General features: G+C 40.7%; 1 protein-coding gene across 2 annotated transcripts in view; it reads left to right on the forward strand.

Moving 5' to 3' along the window:
* Positions 1-23,071, forward strand: part of LOC145357002 (TBC1 domain family member 22B-like) — a 326,450-nt gene that overhangs the window by 222,816 nt on the left and 80,563 nt on the right. For both annotated transcript variants that reach the window (XM_080210039.1, XM_080210041.1), the window contains 2 exons: positions 3,958-4,033; positions 21,606-21,733. In XM_080210039.1, the coding sequence (XP_080066165.1) occupies positions 3,958-4,033; positions 21,606-21,733 (204 nt within the window). The remainder of the gene's footprint in view (positions 1-3,957; positions 4,034-21,605; positions 21,734-23,071) is intronic.

A 23,071-nucleotide genomic window follows, 5' to 3' on the forward strand; every position in this document is an offset into this window, starting at 1 on the left:
CACGCTGCAGCATCTCTGCATCTTCCTCACTGCTCACCCTCCAACCCAGCTTTGTATCATTTGCAAATTTAGTGAAAATACATTTAGTTGCTTTGTCCAAATTGTTAATATATAATGTGAGTAGTTGAAGCCCTGAGTACAGATCCCTGTGGTACCTCACTAGTTATTGCCTGCCAATTGGAAAATGACCTATTTATTCCAATACTTGCTTGCTGTCTGCTAACCAGTTTTCTATCCATCTCAAGGCACTACCTGCAATTCCATGCGATTTAACTAAACATAGTAATCTGCTATGTGAGACCTTGTCGATAGCCTTCTGAAAATCTAAATGAGCCACATCCATTGGTTGTCCCTCATAACTTTGCTAGTCAGATCTTCCAAGAGTTCCAGCATGATTTCCTTCTTTAAAAATCCATGCAGACTTTGTCTGATTATGCCACTGCTTTCCAAATGCTGTATTATGAAATCCTTGATAATGGACTTTTGCAACTTCCCCAGTACTGATGTTAGGCTGACTGGTCTATAATTCCCTGTTTTCTCTCTACCTCCCTGACTGAATAGCGGATTTACATTAGCTTCAATCTGGAGGAACCATTCCAGAATCCAAAAAATTTTGGAGAATGACCACCAATGGATCTGCTATTTCTAGGGCCACTTCCTTAGTGAGATGAAGATTATCAGGCCTGGGAGATTTATCCGCCTTCAATTCCATTAATTTCCCCAAAACAATTTCTCTACCAATACAGATTTCCTTCAGCTCCTTACCAAAACTTCTTTTCATCCTCTTAATCAATCCCTTGGTACATTTTTGCTGAATTTTAAACTACTCCCAGTCCTCGGGTCTATTGCTTTTTTTTGCCAATTTGTATTCTCCTCCTTTGAATCTAATGCTATCTCTAATTTCCCTTGTAAGCCACAGTTCCCTTTCCACTCTTATGCAAAATAAGAATAAAGAGCTTTTGGAGTTCACTTGCACCTTGAATGCTTGCCATCGTCTCTCCCCTGCCCCTCCTTTCAGTAATGTTTTCCAGTCCATCATAGCTGACTCGTGCCTTATTCCATAATAATTATCTTTATTGTGATTCAGGATCCTGGTCTCAGTATAAACTACCTCACTATCCACCTTGATATAGAATTCTATCAAATTATGGTCACTCATCCCCAGGGGTTCTCTCTCGACTAGATTGCCAACTAATCCTTTCTCGTTGCAAAATACCCAGTCCATGATGCCCTGTCCCTTGTTGGTTCCTCAATGTATTGGTCCAGAAAACCATCCCGTATGCGTTCCAGAAATTCCTCCTCTATTGAACTGTGACTAACTTGACTCACCCAATCTATATGCAGATTAAAGTCACCCATAATCATAGATGTTTCTTTATTACATGCGTCTCTGATTTCCTATCTAATGCTATTCCCTACATTGCTGCTACAGTTTGATGGTCTGTAAACGGTCCCCACTAATGTTTTCTTCTCCTTGTTGTTTCTTAACCTGACCCAAAAAGATCCCATATTGTCTGCGCTAATATCTTTCCTCAGTATTGTATCAATATCTACTTTAATCAACAGTGCAACTCCACCACCTTTTCCTTTGTCCTTCCTAAACACTGAATAACCCTCAGTGTTTAGTTCCCGTCCTTGGTCACCTTGAAGCCATGACTCTGTAATCCCAACTATACCTTCACTGATACTGGTGAACAATTCAAGCGTTTTTCTTTTTGTTTCAAATTTCCTGCATCTGACCTATTTTGCTCCTCCCTCCATTTTCTATCAGGCTATTATTATAGATCAAATAGCACAATAACAACTTGAATTCATATTGTGCCTTTAGTGTAACAAAATGTCCTAAGACGATTCACAGGAACAATATAAAGCAAAGTTTGACATCGATAAGGTGACAGAAGGCAACAGTGTGTTGTAAAGGTTGGTTCAGTGCCTCTCTAAGAGGTCTGGAGGCTTTTGTGGTTGCACATTGTGTTTATTGGTAACTCATAATTATTTATATCCCCAAGGTACCCATCCTTACTAGATGCTGTCCTCGTGTTGGCTTATGCTGGACTGCTACAGTACTTAGTCCACTCTCATGTGACATTCTACATCATAATATCGGTGGTACTGTTAGCCAGTCCCACATTACTAACCCAAACATCCTTAAACTACATGACCAAAAGCTTGGTCAAAGAGAGAGATTTTAAGGAGTGCCTTAAAGGAAGAAAGGAAGATACAGAGGCTGTGAGGTTTAGGAAGGGAATTTCCAGAATTTAGAGCGCAAGCAACTGAAGGCGTGACCTGTCCGTGGTGCAGCAGTTAAAGATAAACGAGAATTAAATGAGCAAAGATATCTGGAAGGATTGTAAGGTTGGGGGATATTACAGAGGTATGTATTAATATTTGACAAAGAATCATCTGGACTCGAACCGTCACCTCTTTTCTCTCCTTACAGATGCTGCCGGACCTGCTGAGATTTTCCAGCATTTTCTCTTTTAGTTTCAGATTCCAGCATCTGCAGTAATTTTCTTTCATTATTTTATGTTTATACAAGTATTTTATTGTTCCCGACATATGCTTATTTCTTAAGCTTTGATATGATAGAACTGACGAATCAACCTTTTAGGTGCCAGTACAATGGGAGTTTACGTTCTGGAAAACATTCATTAAATTGAGGGGAAAAAAAAGGTCTCTGGTGCATGATCCCACAAAAAAATCCTTTTGTGCCAAAGTTTGACTATGTTCAAGATTTATCTGTATATCTCTGTCTCCTCCATCTATTGTTACATTGTGTCAGTTCTTAAAGAGAAATTCCTTTTTTAGTCTAGTTATATCCTGCCAGGACCTTTCAACTATGGAAAAACAAGTTTGCAGCGTTTATTAAAATTCTTGTAATTTTTACCTCTCTTCACTTCTTCATATAGAAACACACACTATCTGCCATTACTTGCTTTCCATAATTTTAGAGTGTCTAATTCATTTGTGGAAAATAATTCAAGCATAACCTTCTCTCGTAATTCAAAATAGTTGAGATTTCTTCCCATGTTTTAGTCACCAGCAGAATTGTAAGGTTCAGTTATATCCTCAAAATCAGACTTTCTATAATTCTACATATAATTGCTACGTTCACAATATACAAATATTTATTGTTGGCTTTTGCTAGCGCTGAGAGCATGTATGCTAGAGATCACCTGGCTTGAATTAAATAATTAGGTTGCCTATGATTTTGCTTTTGTTTGTTTCCTGAGATGTGACAAGAATTCACAATGTATTACCATCCATGTTGTTCTGAGAATGTGGTGGTTGACTATCTGCATAGACTGTGACATGGCCACTTTCAATGGCATTAACAATCAACCAGTTTGTGAGGACTGGAGGCACATGTACGTGAGGTAGAGAAGTCAGGTTCCCTTCCCTTCCTGAAGGACAGTGGTGAACGAAACCAGCCTCCCATCCATTGACTCCATGTACACTTCCCACTGCCTTGGCAAAACAGCCAGCATTATTAAAGATCCCATACACCCCGAAATTCTCGCTTCCGTCTCCTTCGTCGGGAAAAAGATACAAAAGTCTGAGGTCACGTACCAACTGGTTCAAGAACAGCTTCTTCCCTACTGCTGTCAGACTTTTGAATGCACTTACTTTCCATTAAGTTGACCTTTTGCTACACCGCAGCTATAACTGTAACACTACATTCTGCACTCTCTTGTTTCCTTCTCTATAAACGGTATGCTATGTCTCTGTAGTGCACAAGAAACAATACTTGTCACTGTATATTAATACATGTGACAATAAATTCAATCAAAAGAGCCAGTTGATAAATTGTGGCAACTGTTGTGGAAGTACATGCAAATCTAGCATAATGTTCCTTTTCTTTTCTTCTGCATTGTTGAATATTACAAATAGCTCTCATTAATAATGTTAAATGCTGAAGCGTTGTTTAAGCAGTTTGTATTTCTTGTTTCTCTAAAGGACAATTACACTTTTGCACAACCGGGGATTCAGAAGAAAGTCAAAGCACTTGAAGAACTCATCAGTCGAATTGATGGTGAGTATGGATCATTTTATTCAATGTCAGAATAGATCACTTGGGTGGCAAGTATATTTCTATCAAGTTATTATTGTTAGGATTGGCTTTGAGATTGTCTGTTTAAAAAAAAAAATACTTATTTACTCTGAAGTGAATAACATTACTGGTAAAATTTGATATTTTGATTTATTTTGTATAAATTTAAGTTTATTTATTAGTGTCAGAAGTAGACTTGCATTAACACTGCAATGAAATTACTGCAAAAATCTCCTAGTCACCACATCCTGATGCCTGTTCATTGGTTTGGCATCTTGTTCTAGTTGATTAAATGTAAAGAAGTGAAAAGAACTATCAGATCAGCCATTATCCTCTTAAATGGTGGAGCAGGCTCAAGGGGCTGAATGGCCTACTCCTGCTCTTTGTTCGTATTAGAACATCAAACCAAATCAGGTAATTTCTGTGACAGAAATTCAGTTGTCGCCTGTAAATAGTCTTGCTCTTTCAGAAACCAAATATTGATTTATTTTTTACTCCTGAATATTTATCTTACAAACTTACAAATTAGGAGTAGGCCATTCAGTCCCTTAAGCCTGCTCCGCTATTTGATAAGATCATGGCTGATCTGATTGTGGCCTCAACTGTACTTTGATGTCTACTCTATTCTTGAGCTCGCTTGTCAATCAAGAATCTATCTAACTTAGCCTTAAAAATATTTAAGACCCAGCTTCCACTGCTGTCTGGAGAAGGGAATTACATAGAATAATGACTCATTGAGATTTCTCTTTATCTCCCGCTTAAATGGAAGATCCTTTATTTTTAATATGTCATCTAGTTCTAGTATCTTCCATAAGGGGAAACATTCTCTCAGCATCCATCCTATCAAGTCTCCTTGGATTCTTTTATATGTTTTAATAGCATCACCTCACATTCTTCTAAACTCTAGATTCTCCCGGTGTCTGTGTAGGATTCCTCCAGGTGCTCCAGTTTCTTCCCACAATCCAAAAACGTGCGGGTTAGGTTGATTGGCCATGCCGAATTGTTCCTTATTGTCAGGGGAATTAGTAGGGTAAATATATGGGGTTACGTGGTTAGGGCCTGGGTGGGATTGTTGTTGCTGCAGGCTCAATGGGCTATGTGGTCTCCTTCTGCATTGTTGGAATTCTGAGATGTAGGCCCAACCTCTCCTGATAAGATTACCCCTTTATTCTAGGAATCATTCGAGTGAACCTTCTCTGAACTGCTTCTCATGCTATATCCTTTCTCAAAACTGTACAAAGTACTCCAGATGTGATCTCAGCAGCCTCATGTGTAGTACTGCGAATTCTGAAGGGAGTAATTCATCTCCTGACTCTCCAAAGCCTGTCCACAATCTACAAAGCACAAGTCAGGAGTGTGATGGAATAGTCTCTACTTGGCTGGATGGGTGCATTTCCAACAGCACTTCAGAAGCTCAACACCATGTAGGATAAAGCAGCCTGCTTGATTGGCACCGCATACGGCACTTTCAATATTCTCTCCCTCCACCACTGACATACAGCGGCAGCTGTGTGTTCCACCTACAATGTGTACAGCAGCAACTCACCAAGGCTCGTTTGACAGCACCTTCCAAACCTGAGACCTCTACGACCAAAAAAGGCAAAGGCAAATGATGCATGAAAACACCATCACTTTCAAGTTGCCTTCCAACCTGCACACTATCCTGACTTGGAGCAATATCATTGTTCCTTCACTGTGGAGACCAAAATGCGCGTACTACTCCAGGTACAGCCTCACTAAAAGAGCTGTACGTTTGTAGCAAGACTACTTTATTGAAAACTTGAATGCTTATTAGCCTGTGGCCCTTGTTGCAAACAAAATATCCCATACTTGAGATATGTTCTGTTTAAAACACAGCTTCTGGCTGACAATGTCTTTTATTGGAACCCAGTGTGCAAATGAAAATAAACAAGACTTTTCAATGGAGATTGGTCTTACCAATGTACTTGTACAGTAAAGTTAGGGAATAGAGAAACAAAACCCTTGTTCAGTTTGTTTTAAGTTGAGGCAGAAATATTACTGAAATAGAATTCTGCAGTTCTTAAGTCCTGTCTTCAGTAATTAGATATCTTAATAAGGTTGCTAACGAGCTGAATACATTCTGTGGAGGTCATCACATGACCCCCTAACTTCAACTCACCCTCCCCTAGACCTCTGCCTAACATATGAATCATCACGGAGCCTCACTTTCCCAAGGTTTTTCACTATGTCCTGCTTTTACCTTTCCAAATTCCAATCTCACAAATATTACAGTGCAGTGATTCCCTGTACAATTCCCTCTTCTCAGTTCTGTAATCATAGAAAATCCCTGCAGTACAGAAGGACGCCATTTAACACATCGAGCCTGCACCAACCCTCCGACAGTATATCTTATCCAGGCCCACCCACCCCCCCCCCCCCCATGCCATCCCCATAATCCCAAGCATTTACCCTGCTAATCCTGCTCACCTACACATTTTAAGACATTAAGAGGCAATTTAGCCTGGCCAATCCACCTAATCTGCACATCTTTATACTGTAGGAAGAAACTGAAGCACCTGAAGAAACCCCACACAGACACTGGGAGAACATGCAAACTCCACACGGTCGCCTAAGGCTGGAATCAAACTCTGGCCCCTGGCACTGTGAAGCAGCAGTGTCACCATGCTGCACCCAGTGCTAACCACTGTACTACCATGCTGTCCCCCAATTTACATTGACCAATTTGTGTCAGAAGACATCCGTTTTTGCTTGCTTAATTTAGGCCTTCAAATTGCAAACATTTGGATGAGTGTATACAATATTTCACATTTCATTTGAAGACACCAGGCCATTGGGACAGAGGAAACCTCCACACTACCAATGTAATTTGTTTTGAACTTTTAATTGCAGTGTAAAAGTTTTACATAAGGAGTGCACAAATAGTATTTCTTGTCAATATTGATGCTTGTTATTCTGCTTATGACTTTCTTTAAATCGCTCACAACACAACTTTTTGGTTTTCACAATACTGCAATGTCATAACACAGTACCTCCTTGACAGTATTTATAAACATTGTGAAGATATTGTCCGATTGATATATTTTATGTTTAAGTGGACTACTTTAAGATTCAGTGCTCTTCTACAGAGAGTCAATATGTCTGGATGGAATACAGCTTAGATGCTGAGAAAGAAGGATAATTATTTAAGCCATGTAGTGCTATTTTGCAGAAGGCTTAATGCATTTTTGTTTACTTACAGTCCCCTAGGATTTCAGACTAGTGTGATTGACAGTCATGTGACATTAGGTTAATGTGACATTAGGAGTTAGGCTTATCGCAGAAAACCTCTTCATTTTAAAAAGTGAGTTGGTGGCTGGAGCAATGAACAGAAGAGGCTCTCTGAAAAGTCTCTGGAACCTTCATGGCTGCTAAGAGTTTGCACATTCTCCTTGTGACTGCGTGGGTTTCCTCCGGTTGCTCCGGTTTCCTCCCACAGTCCAAAGATGTGCAGGTTAGGTTGATTGGCCATGCTAAAATTGCTCCTTAGTGTCCTGGGATGTGTAGGTTAGAGGGATTAGCAGGCAAATGTGTCGGGATATGGGAATAGGGCCTGGGTGGGATTGTGTTGGGTGCAGACTCGATGGGCCGAAAGGCCTGTTTCTGCACTGTAGGGTTCTATGTTCTATCACAATTTAAAGCAAGTATGACTCGATTTGCTAACTGGGGTTTACGTCCATGGAAAGACTGTTGCTTACTTGGAATTGAAATAGTGATCAGTCAGGAATTAGTGTTGTTTCTTTTCATGTTTAAAGATTGTTCAACTGCTTCATTTTGTTAGTTATACTTAAAATCTGTTATGAATAAAGTTTGTTTTGATAAAAAGATCCCTAATTTGTCAGTGGAATTAATCCTGGAGTAAAGCGTCTGTTCCTCACTATACCAAAGTAGAAAAATTGTTGGGTCAAGTGTGGTTTTCTTTTGTAATATACCTTGGGGTTTTGGCCTGGCACCCGAACAACATTTAAAGACAGACGCCCAAAGACTACATTTTGAAATAAATAAAGCTGAAACTTATGATTGTTGTTCAGAGGTAGAAGACAGTTTTTATGGATTATACCACCTCTCTCAAAAGGATAAAGGTACTTTTTCTGATATAGAGTCACTGTAGTTTTGGCAAGGAGATGAATGAAACTCCATCGGCTTTCACTGTAAAAAGTGCAAATTTACCTTGTCAGATCCAAAGGCTTTGGCCACTTAAAAAAGAATCCCACAGGTGGAAGAAGACATCAGAATGTTATTTAAAGTACCATAACCCCTTAATGGGATAATGACTCCAAATTGACGTGAGGTCACATGATACCACAGGCACCTTGGGTCCTGTTAAAGATGTAGCAGAAAACATTAAACTGTGGTTTAGAGACAACTTGAGAGATGCAGATAGAGTTCCATCAGAGAGAGAGGGGATCCAACAGGTAGTCATCAAGTGCTGCAGCCAGTTCAGCAGCAGAGTAATGTTATTATTTTGTTCCATCTTAACGTATACCTGCGAAAACAACCTTCAGGCAGATCAACTCTAGGAACCATGACCACTGCTGAGAAATCTCTATATTTTCAGACTTTCACTTCAGCTAAAGTAATAATGAAATAGAGACCGAGTTATATTCAGTTTTATAATGTGTTTTGCCTTCAATTGTGTCTAGTTTCTGAGTGTGTGACAGTGTGCACGAGTCATGTGAGGGCATTACATTTTTGTTAACCCCAAGATTGTCTGAGAAGTAAGCTAACCTTTTTCACTTTCAAAATACCAAGCTTGCTGCTGGGTTATTTAAATTGATTCAAATCACTCCGAGGGTAAGAAAATGCACACATCCACATATAAATATATTTGATTATGGGTAATAAAAGATGATGCCTTAAAATCCTGCATGACAATTGGAGGCTGTCATGTGGGATAAAATGGATTGCGAGTGAGCCCAATCTGAAATGTAAAGTTGGAAGGAAAAGTAATATAAGGCTAAAATTGTTGAAACAAAATAAGAGATGGCAACAGAGTACTAACAATAGACAGGACAATGACTGCTTTCAACCTAAAAGCATTGCTGCAAGGAGAACAACTAAAATCCATTGCTGAGCAGGTAGAGCATAATGTCCACAATAATGCTGTATTTAAAGATGCTGACCAAACATTTGGAAATTACTGGTCGGTAAGGGTGGAAGAAACGGAATCTGAAACAGACCAGGTTGCTCAGTCAAAATTCATCCAAAAGAATGGGGCCTTTGTCTCTTTCTCTTGGAAGTCTAAGGGAAGAGATAGAAAGGGAATGCCCAACTGAAAGTGCAAGTTTTCCAACTGCAAAATCTTGATGAAGATACAGGCACAGAAAGATACAGAAGTGAGACAAATCATAATAGCTAAGGAAAATATAAATGAAAGTTAGAATGAATATAATAAACATCAAAGAGTGACATAAAGGTTGATAAGGAGGGAAAACTAGCTATAATTTCTATAGCTAGCACTACAAAAATGGATAAAAAGAGTTTCTGTAGATATTTAAAGAAGAAAGAGTTAATTTGGTGTTGGTCCTGATTTGATAATGGAAAGTAGTTTTGGCAGATGAATTACAAAGGTACTTTACACTGTCATCACTATAGAGTCATGATGTGGAGATGCCGATGTTGGACTGGGGTAAACAAAGTAAGAGGTCTCTCAACACCAAGTGGAGACAATGCACATCTCTTTATCCTATGCTTAATGCTATCTCCATTCACGTTGTCTGCACCTTTAAGACTTGACTAACTGTAAAGACTCACATTCTAATCAGTATTCTGTAAACTGAGTGTGGTCTTTATATGCACTGTTTGTGATCAGAACTCCCACTCATCTGACAAAGGGGCAAACCCCGAAAACTAGTTGCTTTTACTACCAAATAAACCATTTGGACTTTAACCTGGTGTTGTGAGACTTCTTACTCTGTTCACTGTAGAGGACAGAATTAACATCCCAGACATCGCTGTAAATTGGAAAGTGGAAGAGAGGGAGGAACTCAGGAATGTTACAATCACCGAGAAAGTGGTATTGAACTAATTGTTGGGTTTGCGGGCTGACAAATTTTACCCACCCCAACCCAACCCCCAAAGGACTGTGGCCAATCAGATAGTCGGTTTATTGGTTTTAATTTTCCAACTTTCCTAGATTTGGAGAAGGTTTCATTAGACTGGAAGATAACAAATGTTACACAAAAAGGGAGAGAGATGGAAAGCAAGAAACTTACAGGCTAGTTAGTCTAATATGTCACAGGGAAAATTTAGAAGTCATTATTGAAGAAGTTATGGAGGGCACTAAAAAAATCAAGGCAATCAGGCAGTCACATAGTTTTGTGAAAGGGAAATCATGCAGAACTGATTTATTGGAGTTTTTGAAGGAGTCACGTGCTATGAATAAAGAGAAACTGGATGTGCTGCACATAAAAAAAACTCATGGTAAAGGGGATAACATACTTGCTGGGATTGAAGATTGGCTAGTTGACAGGAAACAGAGTTGGCATAAATGGGTCTCTTTTGGTTGGCAGGATGTGGTGTGCCATCAAGATAGTGCTGGGGTCTCAATCTTTCACAATTTATATAAATGCTTGGATGAAGGGACTGAAGGTATGGTGAACTAGAGATATAGAGTGGTTACATGAGTGGGTAGGAAGGAGACGGACGGATGGAGTATAATGTGGGGAAGTATGAAATTATCCACTTGGGTAGCAAAAGTAGAAAGGCAGAATATTTTTCAAAAAGAGAGAAAATGATAAATATTAGTACACAAATCATGGAAAGCAACCAGGAAGGTAAATGTTATGGTAGTCTTTATTGAAACAGATTTGGAGGGTATGAAGTTGCTGCAATTGTTTCGGGCTTTGGTGAAACCACACTTTGAATACTGTGTGCAGTTCTGGACTTAAGGAAGGATATATTTTCCCTTAGAGGGAACGTAACAGAGATTCACCCTGTGTTGCTTCCTAGGGTAAGAGAGTCATTTTATGAGAAGACATTGGGCCCGATTTTACTATCAAGTTGCGCCTGTTTTCAGGCGAGAAAACTTGGTAAAGTCGGGTGTGAGGTAAGTAACGCTGTCCGCTCCTGCCTCCTTGCCAGTTCCCCCTTTTACCAAGGCCCGAAAATGACCGCGATCAGGACTTCACCCAAAGCGGGTGTGCTGGCCATTTAAATGTATTTGCATCCATTTAAATTGACTTACTGGATGGAACACTCAACCTTACTGGCATTTCCCCCGTTATCATCGCATTTGCCCATCCAGAATTGGCATGAAACAGATATGCTCCACAAAAGTCCGATTCAGGCACTCCAGTTAGTGAGGAGATAAGTGCTGAGCATCTGACGGCTCTCTGCTTGAGATCAGTTTGGAGGGCTGGGGGGAGATAGGTCCGATAGCTCTCTGCTTGAGATTGGTGGTGGTGGGGCGCCTGATGGCACTCTGTTTGCTGCTTGAGATCGGTGGGAAGCAGTGGAAAAGGTGGGTCCGACGGCTCTCTACTTGAAATTGAGGGGGTGGGTTCCCTGCCACTCTGCCTGAGATCAGTGAGGAGAAGGAGAGAGGCCCGCAATTGGCCTGGGTAGCAGGGGGAATAAGGGGGTCAGTAATGTTGCAGGAAATGGGGCAATGTCTGTGGGGGCTGATGGCGGTGGGGGGGGGGGGGGGGGGGGGGCGGGAATGGGGGGGTGGGGAACATTATCCGGCCCAGGAGCGATGTGGCAGGGGAGCCACATTATATCATTTCTTTTCTGTACGTGCACAGCCAGAGGCAGCAATCGGCGCTGCAGGACTTTGCAAGCATCGGACTTGCTTCCCCAAAACAGGTTTCAGCAGCATGATTTGGAATTGCTGATATTTTTTCAGGCAGAGTGCATATAGAGGCACCTGAGAACAGGTCTAAAAGTTAGATTTGAAACACGCCTAGATTCAAGTCCGCCCAGCACTTAGACTCAAAATGGTAAAATAGATCCGTTGAGTAGGATATGCAAACGAAGCAAATGATGTGAGAAAAAACTTTTTCGCACAACGAATAGTTTGAGTCTGGAATGCTTTCACTGGAAGTGTGGTGGAGGCAGGTGCCAATGAGGCATTCAGGATGGCATCAGATAATTACTTAAAAAGAAACTATATGCAAGAGTACTGGGAAAAGGCAGGGGAATGGCACTCAGCCATCATGCTTGTTTAGAGAGCCAGTGCGGACACTATCGGCCAAATGGTCTCCTTCTGTGTCATAACAATTCTGTGATCATCCAGGATAAAACAGCCTGCATTAGTGCCACTCCATCCACAAACATTCTCTCCACCACCAAACTTGTTTATTCAACAGGTTTCGGCTATACAGTGTATTCAACTAGAGGCTAAAGACAAAGCTGTTCATAAGGAAAAATTTCCTTTTGACAGCCTGTATACCTGAGACTTGTTTAATAAATGAGCTTGGACCACTAAATTACCAACTTGTGTCAAATTCTGAGCTTGGGATTGGTTCAAGTGTGCAACGATCAGTTATGTTCATGTTCTGATAAAGGAATGTTCAAAGAAATGTGCATCAGTAACTGATGAAATGCAGAAGGGAGAATCAGTAACTTCTTTCATGAACCAACTCACTCAAGAAATGTATCAACTTGGCCAACAAGATTTTTCCTCTCATTTCGTTGTGTGACTACCGTAATGTTCCACGACCACCACTATCTGCAAATACTTGATTAAATTTTGTAAACCGCCGAGAGCCTTATATCACGGATGTCGATAGCTGTTTGCTTCCACTATCAATAATGCTACTTTAGATTGCCTATTCCACCACCCCACTTCTGTCATGACTATATTTCATAATATATCTAAGCTATTTGGGAAGAGGAGGAGAGAAAATGCTATCCGTTGTGTAAGAAAGAATGCTGGTGGTAGCGGCGGAGTTGTTTTTCTAATGTCCTGGCCTATGGGTTTTATATTGAGAATCCGTACTTCATAAGGATTATCAAGGCACATAAATGATCTGTGATCAACTAGAGAACATCTCTTCTAGTATCATCTTCTAAAATCATCCAGAGTGATTCCTAACACTGCAGATTTTAAGTCGATTTCATTTTGTGTTTGTCTTATCCATAGTTGGACCAAACCCAGAAAGAAATGAAAAAAATGCCTCTCAGCAGCTTGGCTGGCAAACCTCTCAATTATTCTAGGGTTTCAGTTAGAGCACATCACTTTATGCAAATATATGAATCAATAGACTGCTGGCTGATGAATTCCTTTACAGTGTATGTGAATCATCAGTGTATCAATCACCAAAAAATCATAGGTGAAGAATATTGCAAATTCAAGTGTGTAATGTTAATGTGTGGAATAAGTCACTGTATTAATCTTCAAATGAAGGTGGGAAGTGGTGATACACACAGATCAGTCCTGGGACCTGTGTTGTTCACAATTTACATTAATGATTTGGATTTTGGAATCAAAAGGATAATTTCTAAATTTGCAGATGCTACCAAATGGGGGAAAGAATAGTCAATGAGAAGGAGAGCAACAAATTACAGCAGGACATTATAAACTTGCAGAATGGGCGCATAATTGGCAACACAGATAAATGTGAGCATGTACATTTTGGTTGGAAGAGTAGGGAAGTCACTTAGTACTGGGAAAGTGCAAATCTAGGTGGGCTAGAGAAATAGAGATCACAGAGTACAAATGCAGCAAACACTAAACATTGCATCATAGCTTAGCAAGGCCATAAAAGCAAACCACACTTGGTTTTATTTTTAGAGGGATAGAATTAAAAGGCATGGCATTTTTGCTAAACGTGTATCAAACTTTGGTTAGATCACAATTAGAGTACTGTATGCAGCTCTGCTTGATGCGTCATTCAACAGATGTAAGGCACTGAAGAGGGTGCAGAGAAGGTTTACAATGATTATACCAGAATGGGGTATAAAAATAGCAAAGTCTTGCTAAAGTTACACAATGCATTAGTTAGACCACACCTGGAAAACTGTTCACATTTTTGGATCCCTTATGTGAGGAAAGATATACAGACATTGGAGACATGCAGAGAGAGTTCAATAGGTTGATCCTGGGTATGGAGGGATTTTCTAATGGGAAGAGATTGAGTAGGTTGGGCCTGTACTTACTGGCATGTAGAAGAGTGACAGGTGACCTTACTGAGAGAAACAGGATTCTCAGGGAGCTTGACAGGGTGGATGCTGAGAGGATGTTTCCTCTTGTAAGAGAGTCTAGGATCAGAGGGCATAATCTCAGAATAAGGAGTCACCCATTTACGACAGCGATGAGGAAGAATTTCTTCTGAGGGTAGTGAATCTGTGGAATTCTTCACTAGAGAGAGTTGTAGAGGCTGGGTAGTTAAGTCTGTTTGGTCCAACTAAAATAGACAGATTTTTAATTAGTAAGGGAATCAAGGGTTATGCGGATAAGTCGGAAAAGTAGAGTTGAAGATTATGTCAGATAAGTCATGATCTCTCTGAATAGTGGAATAGACTCAATGGGCTGAATGGCTGCATCGTATAGTCTTAAATGTGTGAGTATACATATCAGCAAAGAATTGATAGGCTGGATCCTTAAAATTGCTGAAAAGAGAGACAAACTTTTCATCTTGCGTTCATCAGGGATAGCCTGTCTTTGTACTAATAGCAACCCTCACAATCAATTTAAGATAATCAGTCAAGTTTGTAATGAGCTTCATTTAAGCTCGTGACATGCATTCATAGTGAGGGACCCATTCTTTACAAAAAAAGAATATGTTCAAGCCTTGCACCTTTTTCAAGTTAACTGGAAACTTGGGGAATGAATTATGAAGCGTTTTGTTAGAGCGGATTAAGAGATGATGCCCCCTCTTGTGGGGGAGAGTGTAACTAGAGGCCATCAGCAGGAGATAATCACCCAAGAAATCCAGTAAGGAATGTAGAAGGAACTTTTTCACCCAGAGGGTGATGAGAATGTGGAACTTACTACTGTAGGGGTAATAGATGCACGTGAACAAAATGGGAAGAAAGGGATGTGCTAGTTTTAGATGAGAAAAGATGGGACGAGGTTCAAGTGGATAATTGGCATGGATTGGTTGAGTTGAATGGTCTGTTTCTGTATTGCACATTCTGTGTAATTCCATAGAGAAAGGAAGATATAATCTTGCCTTTGATATTTTTCATACCCCGAAAATAAAGACTGAAGGCTGGGAAATTATTTTGCTTTGAGAGTGCTGGAGGACAATGTTACTGGATACTTAACTGGAGCAGATCCCTTAAACTAACTGGAATTGGCATATAGCAGAGCATTCATCATAACATTACACAGACCAGAATTTTCTGGCCATTCAGGCCGGTGGGGTCTTCAGTTTGAGGGTTTCCCGGTTGCATGGGGTGCAGTCAATGTGAAGTCCTAGGGGCAGCAGTGGGACCAGAAGATCTGTCGCCTGCGAACGGACGCAACCTCCCCTCGGAGGAAAGATGCTATAGAGTGGCCAGAAAATCATCCCCCTCCCCCCACCCCCCCACCCCACCCCCTGTAATGCCACAGCACGTTCTTCTAAAAGAGATTGAACGTTTTATTGTTCAATGCTGCTTGCATTCACAGAGTGCCCCTGACCTCAGCAAACAGGCAAGGAAGATGTCAAGTGAATGTCAGACCTTTTTTTGCTTTTATCACAAAGACCTCAGTGAATATGGTCTAATTAAACTTCTGCTTGAGGTTCAGATGGCGAATTGTCAGTTTGCTCAGAGAATAATGTCAGCAGCAGTACAATTTTGCTCCAAACACTCGCTTTTGTAATAAGCAGCACTGTTTACAGAAACATTCTCGGATGTTATCTTGAAAGCTGAACAGACATTCGTCTCTGGGACTCGATTTCAGCGCAGAATGAGCTGATGCTGTGGGGTTTTTTTGTAGGTTGGTTAGTGGTGCTGTGGCATCTGCAACACCCATTTGTTTGTGGGAGGTGAAAATCTCAGGCAGCAGTGAACTGCTTTGGAATGAGCAGCGAAAGTAACGTACGACGGCCGCGTTGTTGCTTAGCAACTACTGCAGCAGCAGTGAAATTGAGCCATTGAGCTTTATCCCCCTTTTTTGGACTCTGCCAGTTGGCACAAACTGGCTGTTGGATATGATTCAAAAATCCAGTGGCAAAGAATGTGCACCTTTTGGGGCAGACACAAGTCTAAAATAGAACAGCAGAAAACAAATTTGAACAAAACGGTGGAATTTAAATTTGATTAATAATTTATGAAAGTTAATAGTTGATTGCAGTTTGAAAATATAAGCCTGAAAATTATGTTGCGCATTTCAAGCAAACTCACTTGTCTGCTTTTTTGGTATAAGCATGAGCCCATTTAAAATAAATGGCTTTTAGCATTGTGCTAAAAATAGCAAACCAAGAAATAACTGTTGCACATAATGGCATTTTTTTAGTTTTTAGTTAGGCTAACATGGCTTTCAATTATACATCAAAACCTTACTGCCATTCATACCGGTGGGATCTTGCGGTCCTGCCAAGGGGGCACTACTCCACCGTTTTCCCAGAGGCAGGGGGTGCGTTCTTTGGGAAACCCCGTTAATGATGGGACCATAAGATCCTCCCACTGTAAAACACACTGTGGAGAGAGAAAAATCCCGCCTGTAATGTTTTCATTATTTGATCTGAAAGTGCAAATATTGCTTATACTGTTAACATTAATAATATTTTGTCTTTAATTATGCCAGAACAGCACAATCTTCTAGCATTGCAGAACTTGGAGCACAAAAAAACTGGTCAGTTTGTGACAGGCTAACCTCTGGTACAGTGTCATTGCATCATTGCCTCCACCAATAGCCATGTGCTAGTGCAGGAATGCTGCAAGAATAGCCAACATAACAATATGTTAAGCTGTTACAGAGAATCATTTCGTCACTGACTTGACCCAGTGACTTTTGCCTTGGGTGTAATTGTGTCACCAATCTAGATAAAGTTCTTGTTCACATTGTGACATTTTTAAAACATATAGCAGTGTTATCAAGAAAAGAATAAAATGAGACAATTAGTTAGTTGTAGCTAGTTTATACAATATAAACAAGAATATGTGCTCTCTCAGGTTAAATAAATATATGTCAGCTTTAATTTTTCACTCAAAATTTTCTCTGTCAAGTTGATTATTGGCTCATTAATGCGTCAAGCAGCCTGGTTTTGAATTTGCCATCCTGAGCAGTTTGTCTGGTGACACAGTACTCTCAGGCAGTCACATTGCGTTACACGTTCAATACCATCAAAGCTCAGGTTCTGCTTTGTCTGTTGCCTGGTGTCAGCTTTTTAAAACTAATCTTCGCTGTGATATCACCAAGATTATCTCTGTTTCATTCTATTCTGATGTCAGAATTTCAATCCCGCTACCCTGGTCACCATGTTAGCTTGCTCTGATACCAATGTTGGAATTTGGGATCTTTTTTCAGTTGACTTTTGCATAATGCGTTTATTATTTATCAGTGTCAAAAGTAGGCTTACATTAACACAGCAACAAAGTCACTGTGAAAATCCCCTAGTCACCACACTCTAGCACCTCTTCAGGTACACTAAGGGAGAATTTAGCTTGGCCAGTGCAACTAACCAGCACACCTTTCAGACTGTGGAAGAAAACTGGAGCACTGGGAGGAAACCCATGCAGACACTGAGAGAATGCGCAGATTCCACACGGTGACCCAAGCTTGGAGTTGAACCCGGGTCCCTGGTGCTGTGAGGCACCAGTACTGACCACTGGGCCGCCCATTTACCATTTAACCCTTGGGTCGCCTGATATATTTGTAGTGAAGACCTTGATGAAATACGCAGGAGATTTATTTTCAAGCAGATCACTGAAACGTGCGTTTTTCTGGAAGAAAGAAAAATCAATGTTCCAGCTACTGTATTTTTTAAAAAAAGAGTGCAAGTATCATTTATCAATTAACAAAAAACAGAGTCCAACAGCTGCTGGATTGAATTATGAAGAAAATCAGTTCAATGCTGTTTGTTAACCCTTTGGGAGATGACAAAAAATTGATTTTTTTTTTAGCGAAGCCAAGGAATGGAATTGAATTGCTCACATGTCACGCACGCCCATCATACAATTTATGCACTAGGACCTGTATAAAACCAGAGAGAAACATGATTTTATTTTAAGCACAGAGACAGACAGTTGTTAACAATAAAACTGCTTTCACTATGTCTGCAATCTCCCTGTTGTGATTGCTGGTTCAGCACTATAAGAAGCCTCATACGCTTTACAAAATTGCAATTTACCGCTGTGAGTGGAGAGTAGATTCAATTTTATCTGAACCTTGAAGAGATGCCTGATTCAATTTGCAGTTGTCTTCACAGCTATTGAATGTGAACTCTATATTGTTGTTCTCACCGAGTAACCGAAGTGGCAAATTGTTGAAATACTTTATTCCTTATAATTACCTATGGCGTGCAGACCTTGGGAAGTATGACACTTAGTTTGTAAGAATTTTTGGTTTTAAATGTTTTGCTCATTATTTACTCCATTAACATTTGATTTCTGTCAAAAAAAATCTGTTGTTGGTAGTCCCATATGTTCAGCGTTGACCCCATCTGAAAATGGGAAAACAAGTCCAACTCCTGAAATTGTGTCAGAGACGGGGTTTCTAGTAAACTTGCTAGGCAAATGTTTCACTGCGCTAGAAAATGTATGGCAATGTGATAGTTTTTACAGAGATTGTTGATGATTCTTTTAAATATCCAATGACTTTTCAATACATTAATTAAGAGTCTTGAAAACTAAATAAAGCTGAAAGGCAAGTGTGGGGACTGCAGTCCAAGATTAGCCCATGATTGTTTCATTTCACTGCACGCAAGGTGTTAAGTTCTTGCTGTCTGCTGATTTCTGTGATTATTTCATGCAGCCAGCACTGCCTGCACTGTTCATTGGCTGCTCCTAGCAGCCGTGGGCCCAATATTACGAATCGGTAAGATGGCTACAGAGGGATATTGGCCAAATGTGGGCAATTGGGATTAGTTTAGTGGCTTTAAAAAAAGGGGCAGCATGGACAAGATAGGGCTAAGGACTGGTTGCCATGCTGTGAACCTCTATGCAAATGATTGACACTACTTCAAGGTACAAAAGCAAAATACTACATATGCTGGAAATTTGAAATAGAGACAGCAAATGCTGGAAGTACTCAGCAGGTCAGGCAGCAGAGTTAATGTTTCAGGTCAGTAATCACCCTTCATCCAAGTTAACTTGCACCCATTAAAGGGAAAATGCATTGTGGCTGCTGGAAATGAATTGATTTTGAAGAACTTTGTAAAACTGGTACAATCTGTGAGAGATTGTGCACCAATATTGTTTGATATACACTGGAGGCCTGGGTTCAAGGGGTGGAGCTGAGGTGGAGACATCCATTATCCACAGAAGGCGGAGGCCCTCGAGACACAAGTTCAGGAGGCAACGGGAGGAAGTAACAGCTAAGGCCAATGTCAACTCCACGAAACTGGATGGTGTTTAATGGCTTGACACAAGTTATCAAGATGAGTGGATTCAATCTGCTATTGGCGTATAGGGAGATGGTGGTCTAGTGGTATTATCACTTGGCTATTAAGCCAGAAACTCAGCAAATGTCCTGGGGACCAGGGTTTAAACCCTGCCATGATAGATCAGGTGGAGTTTGAATTTCAATATTAAAAAATCTGGCATTAAGAATCTACTGATGACCACGAAACCATTGTCAGTCGTTGGAAATACCCATCTGGTTCAGTAATGTCCTTTAGGGAAGGAAACTTGTTGTCCTTATCTGGTCTTGCCTACATCTGACTTCAGAGCCACAGCAATGTGGTTGACTTGCAACTGCTTTCAGGCTACTAGGGATAGGCAATAAACACTGGCCAGCCAGCGATGCCCATGTCCCATGAATGAATGAATTTTAAAAAACCCTATCAACTGCACCACTAGTCCCCTTGAATATTTATTCTACACCCCCATCACTAACAATCTCCAGTGATTACTTCATAATTGTTTTATTCTTACGGTTTACTTCAAAGTCTCACATAGCACTGTTTCAATATCGCAACTCACACCTCAGGCACATGAGTAGCTATTAAACCAAGATAGGCACAGCACCCAAACAACTTGTGGAAGAAGATGATGACAGTTATGATGTAGAGACACCACGCTCGAACTTCCACTCACAGCCACCACTGAGAGATTGATACTGCACAAAATTCTTGGTACACTGGGAAGCCTGCACACATTAGGGATAATAGCGGAATCCAGTTCCACAAAGATCTGTGCAGAGGATGGATCCCATTCTTTCCAACTTGCAACAGTGGTCGCCTCCAACACATCTGTGGAACCCACTGTGACACAGTCTGATAGCCCAATGTCATAATTTCCATTGCAGCACAAACAGCTTCAGTCAAAGGTCTGAGTGGTGCCTTGGAAACTCAGTGCTGTCATTGTGGTTTCAGTACAACTGGTGAAAGGGACTTCCATGATATTACAACTTCACAGAAGCCAAGCTGGATGAGCCTGCATGAATGAGTGGGAACAAGGGATTGGAAGCAGGGAACATAACCAGATGGCACACCTGGTTCAGCTGCTCAGTATTTGGGAGAACTCACATTCTGTCCAAAATTGCAAATGGTGTCCAGTAATGGCTTTGGACCCTGTTTTTGATGTTTTAATGAGATTCCCCACAGTTCAGAGGCTTTGGCCTTATTTGAAGCCAGCTCAAAATTTCCATAGAGTGGTCCTCAAGTGCAAAATATTTTTGACAAGAAACACAGCTGTATACAGGTGAAAACTGTTACTCTTGACTCCTGGTATGGTGCAGTTACAAAGGTTTATTAGGGTACAATGGCCATGTGAGTTTTGAAATTGAATACTGGCAGAATATTCTGTGATGGAAAGCAAGTCAACTGAGCAGAACATGTACTCAAAGTGTCCACAAATCTAACAGGTGCTACTAGTTAGAAGAGTGGTTGTGGTGTAGTGGTATTGTGGCCGGACTTGTAATCCAGAGACTCTGGGGACCAGGGTTTGAATCCCAAAACAGCAGATGGTGAAATTTGAATTCAATAAAAAAAATCTGAAATTAAAAATTTAATGCTGACCATGAAACCATTGTTGTTTGTCATAAAAACCTATCTGGTTCACTAATGTCATTTAGGGAAGGATTTCCTTGCAATGCTTCCTTACCTCTACATGTCTGGCCTACATGTTACTCCAGTTTCACAACAGTGTGGTTGATTCTTGACTGCCTTTCTGAAATGGCCTAGCAAGCCACTCAGTTCAAGCGCAATTTGAAATGGGCAACAAATGCTGGCCCAGCCAGTAAAGCCCACATCCCATGAATCAAATTTAAAAAAAAAACAAGGCTGTACATCTGGATAAATTTTCTGCTCCATAGCCACAGAAATGGAAAGCAGTTGTAACACTCATCCTGTCATTTTGATTGAAATGAGCCAATCTGACATGAGCATGCAGTTGAACCTCAGATATGTGCTGTCTTTATCAAATGAGTCATAGGGTTTTTTTTATATAGCTAAAGGTGTTTCTCATGCACTAACTACTGAAAACCATTTTCCCTCCACAGAGCAAGTTCACATTCACTTCAGAAAGTATGAAGTAGAGTACTTACAGTTTGCATTCCGGTGGATGAATAACTTGCTGATGAGGGAGCTGCCTCTCCGATGCACCATCCGACTTTGGGACACATACCAGGTGAATGTTGTCGAATTATATTAATGCTTCTAGCTTAGTCTACACGTCAGAGCATCTAATTGGCATGGACAACAAGATTATTTTTAATACTAGTCAAAATTTGGGCCAAGTTAAGCTATTGCGTTAAATGTTAAATATCGGTCAAGATCTGATGAAATGTCCGGTTTATGGACCAATACTGTCTTTCATCTTGGGTGATTTATTCTGAGTATGGTAGCAACCAATGTGAGTTAGTTACTTTGATTATTTGCTCAGCATGTAAAGTGACATTTTCAATTATATTAATGAATAAAGGTGAAGACATGCTTGATTACAAAAAACACATCTGTAACTCTTACCAAGTGTTTAGGACAGATTTTACTGTAGTAAGTGTCCTGATAAGATATGGATTATTTCTGCTTTCCAGTTATGTGGAAGTATTGTGCTATGTATGGATAAAATGATTTCATAACCTTCATAATGAAGATAATCCCAATACCCTCAAACTTACTCCTCATGTTAGTCCCACACGGAGCCCTGCCAACTATGGCAAGGTCTGTAAGACATAACAGGCTAAGATGAATATCGTCGTCTTCATCAATAAATTGAAGGCATATAAAATCACTGGCTCCAACGCACCCCTTCCTGATTAGCTCAAATGCATTCTATGCCCATTTTGAGCAAGAGGCCAGTAAGACCCACGTCCTCCACCTCAGAAGCCTCAGATGAACCTGTATCCGGGGTCACCATTGCAGATGTCAGAGCAGTCCTCTCGCAAGTCAACCCACAGAAAATGACTGGCCCGGATGGGGTACTTGGATGAACACTGAGACCTGCGTGGACCCTCTGGTAGAGGTATTTACAGACATCTGCAACCTCTCTGTTTATAACAATCTGAAGTCCCTATCTGCTTAAAGAAGATGACCATCATCCTGATACAAAGAAAAACCAAGCAGCGTGCCTTAATGACTATCATCTGGTAGCTCTGACATCCATTATTATGAAGTGCTTTGAATGTTTAGTCATAGCAGAATCAATTCTGGCCTCCCAGGTTGCCTGGATCCACTACAGTTCGCCTACTGCCTTAACAGGTCTGCAGCAGATGCCATCTCCCTACACTCACCCTGGAGCATCTAGATAACTACAGCTCAGCCTTCAACACCATTATTCCTACAAAATTCATCTCCAAGTTCCATGCCCAGTGGATCGACTCTTCCCTCTGAACTAGAACCCAGACTTCCAAACCCATAGATCAGCAAACAGTAAGGACAGGTGAAAGCGTCACCTCCACGGTCATCCTCAACACCGGTGCCCCATCAGACTATGTCCTCAGCCCCTTACTAAGCACCTAAGACTGTG

The sequence above is a fragment of the Carcharhinus amblyrhynchos genome, chromosome 22, assembly GCF_965287045.1.
Source record: "Carcharhinus amblyrhynchos chromosome 22, sCarAmb.v2.hapA, whole genome shotgun sequence".
Taxonomy (NCBI): Eukaryota; Metazoa; Chordata; class Chondrichthyes; order Carcharhiniformes; family Carcharhinidae; genus Carcharhinus; species Carcharhinus amblyrhynchos.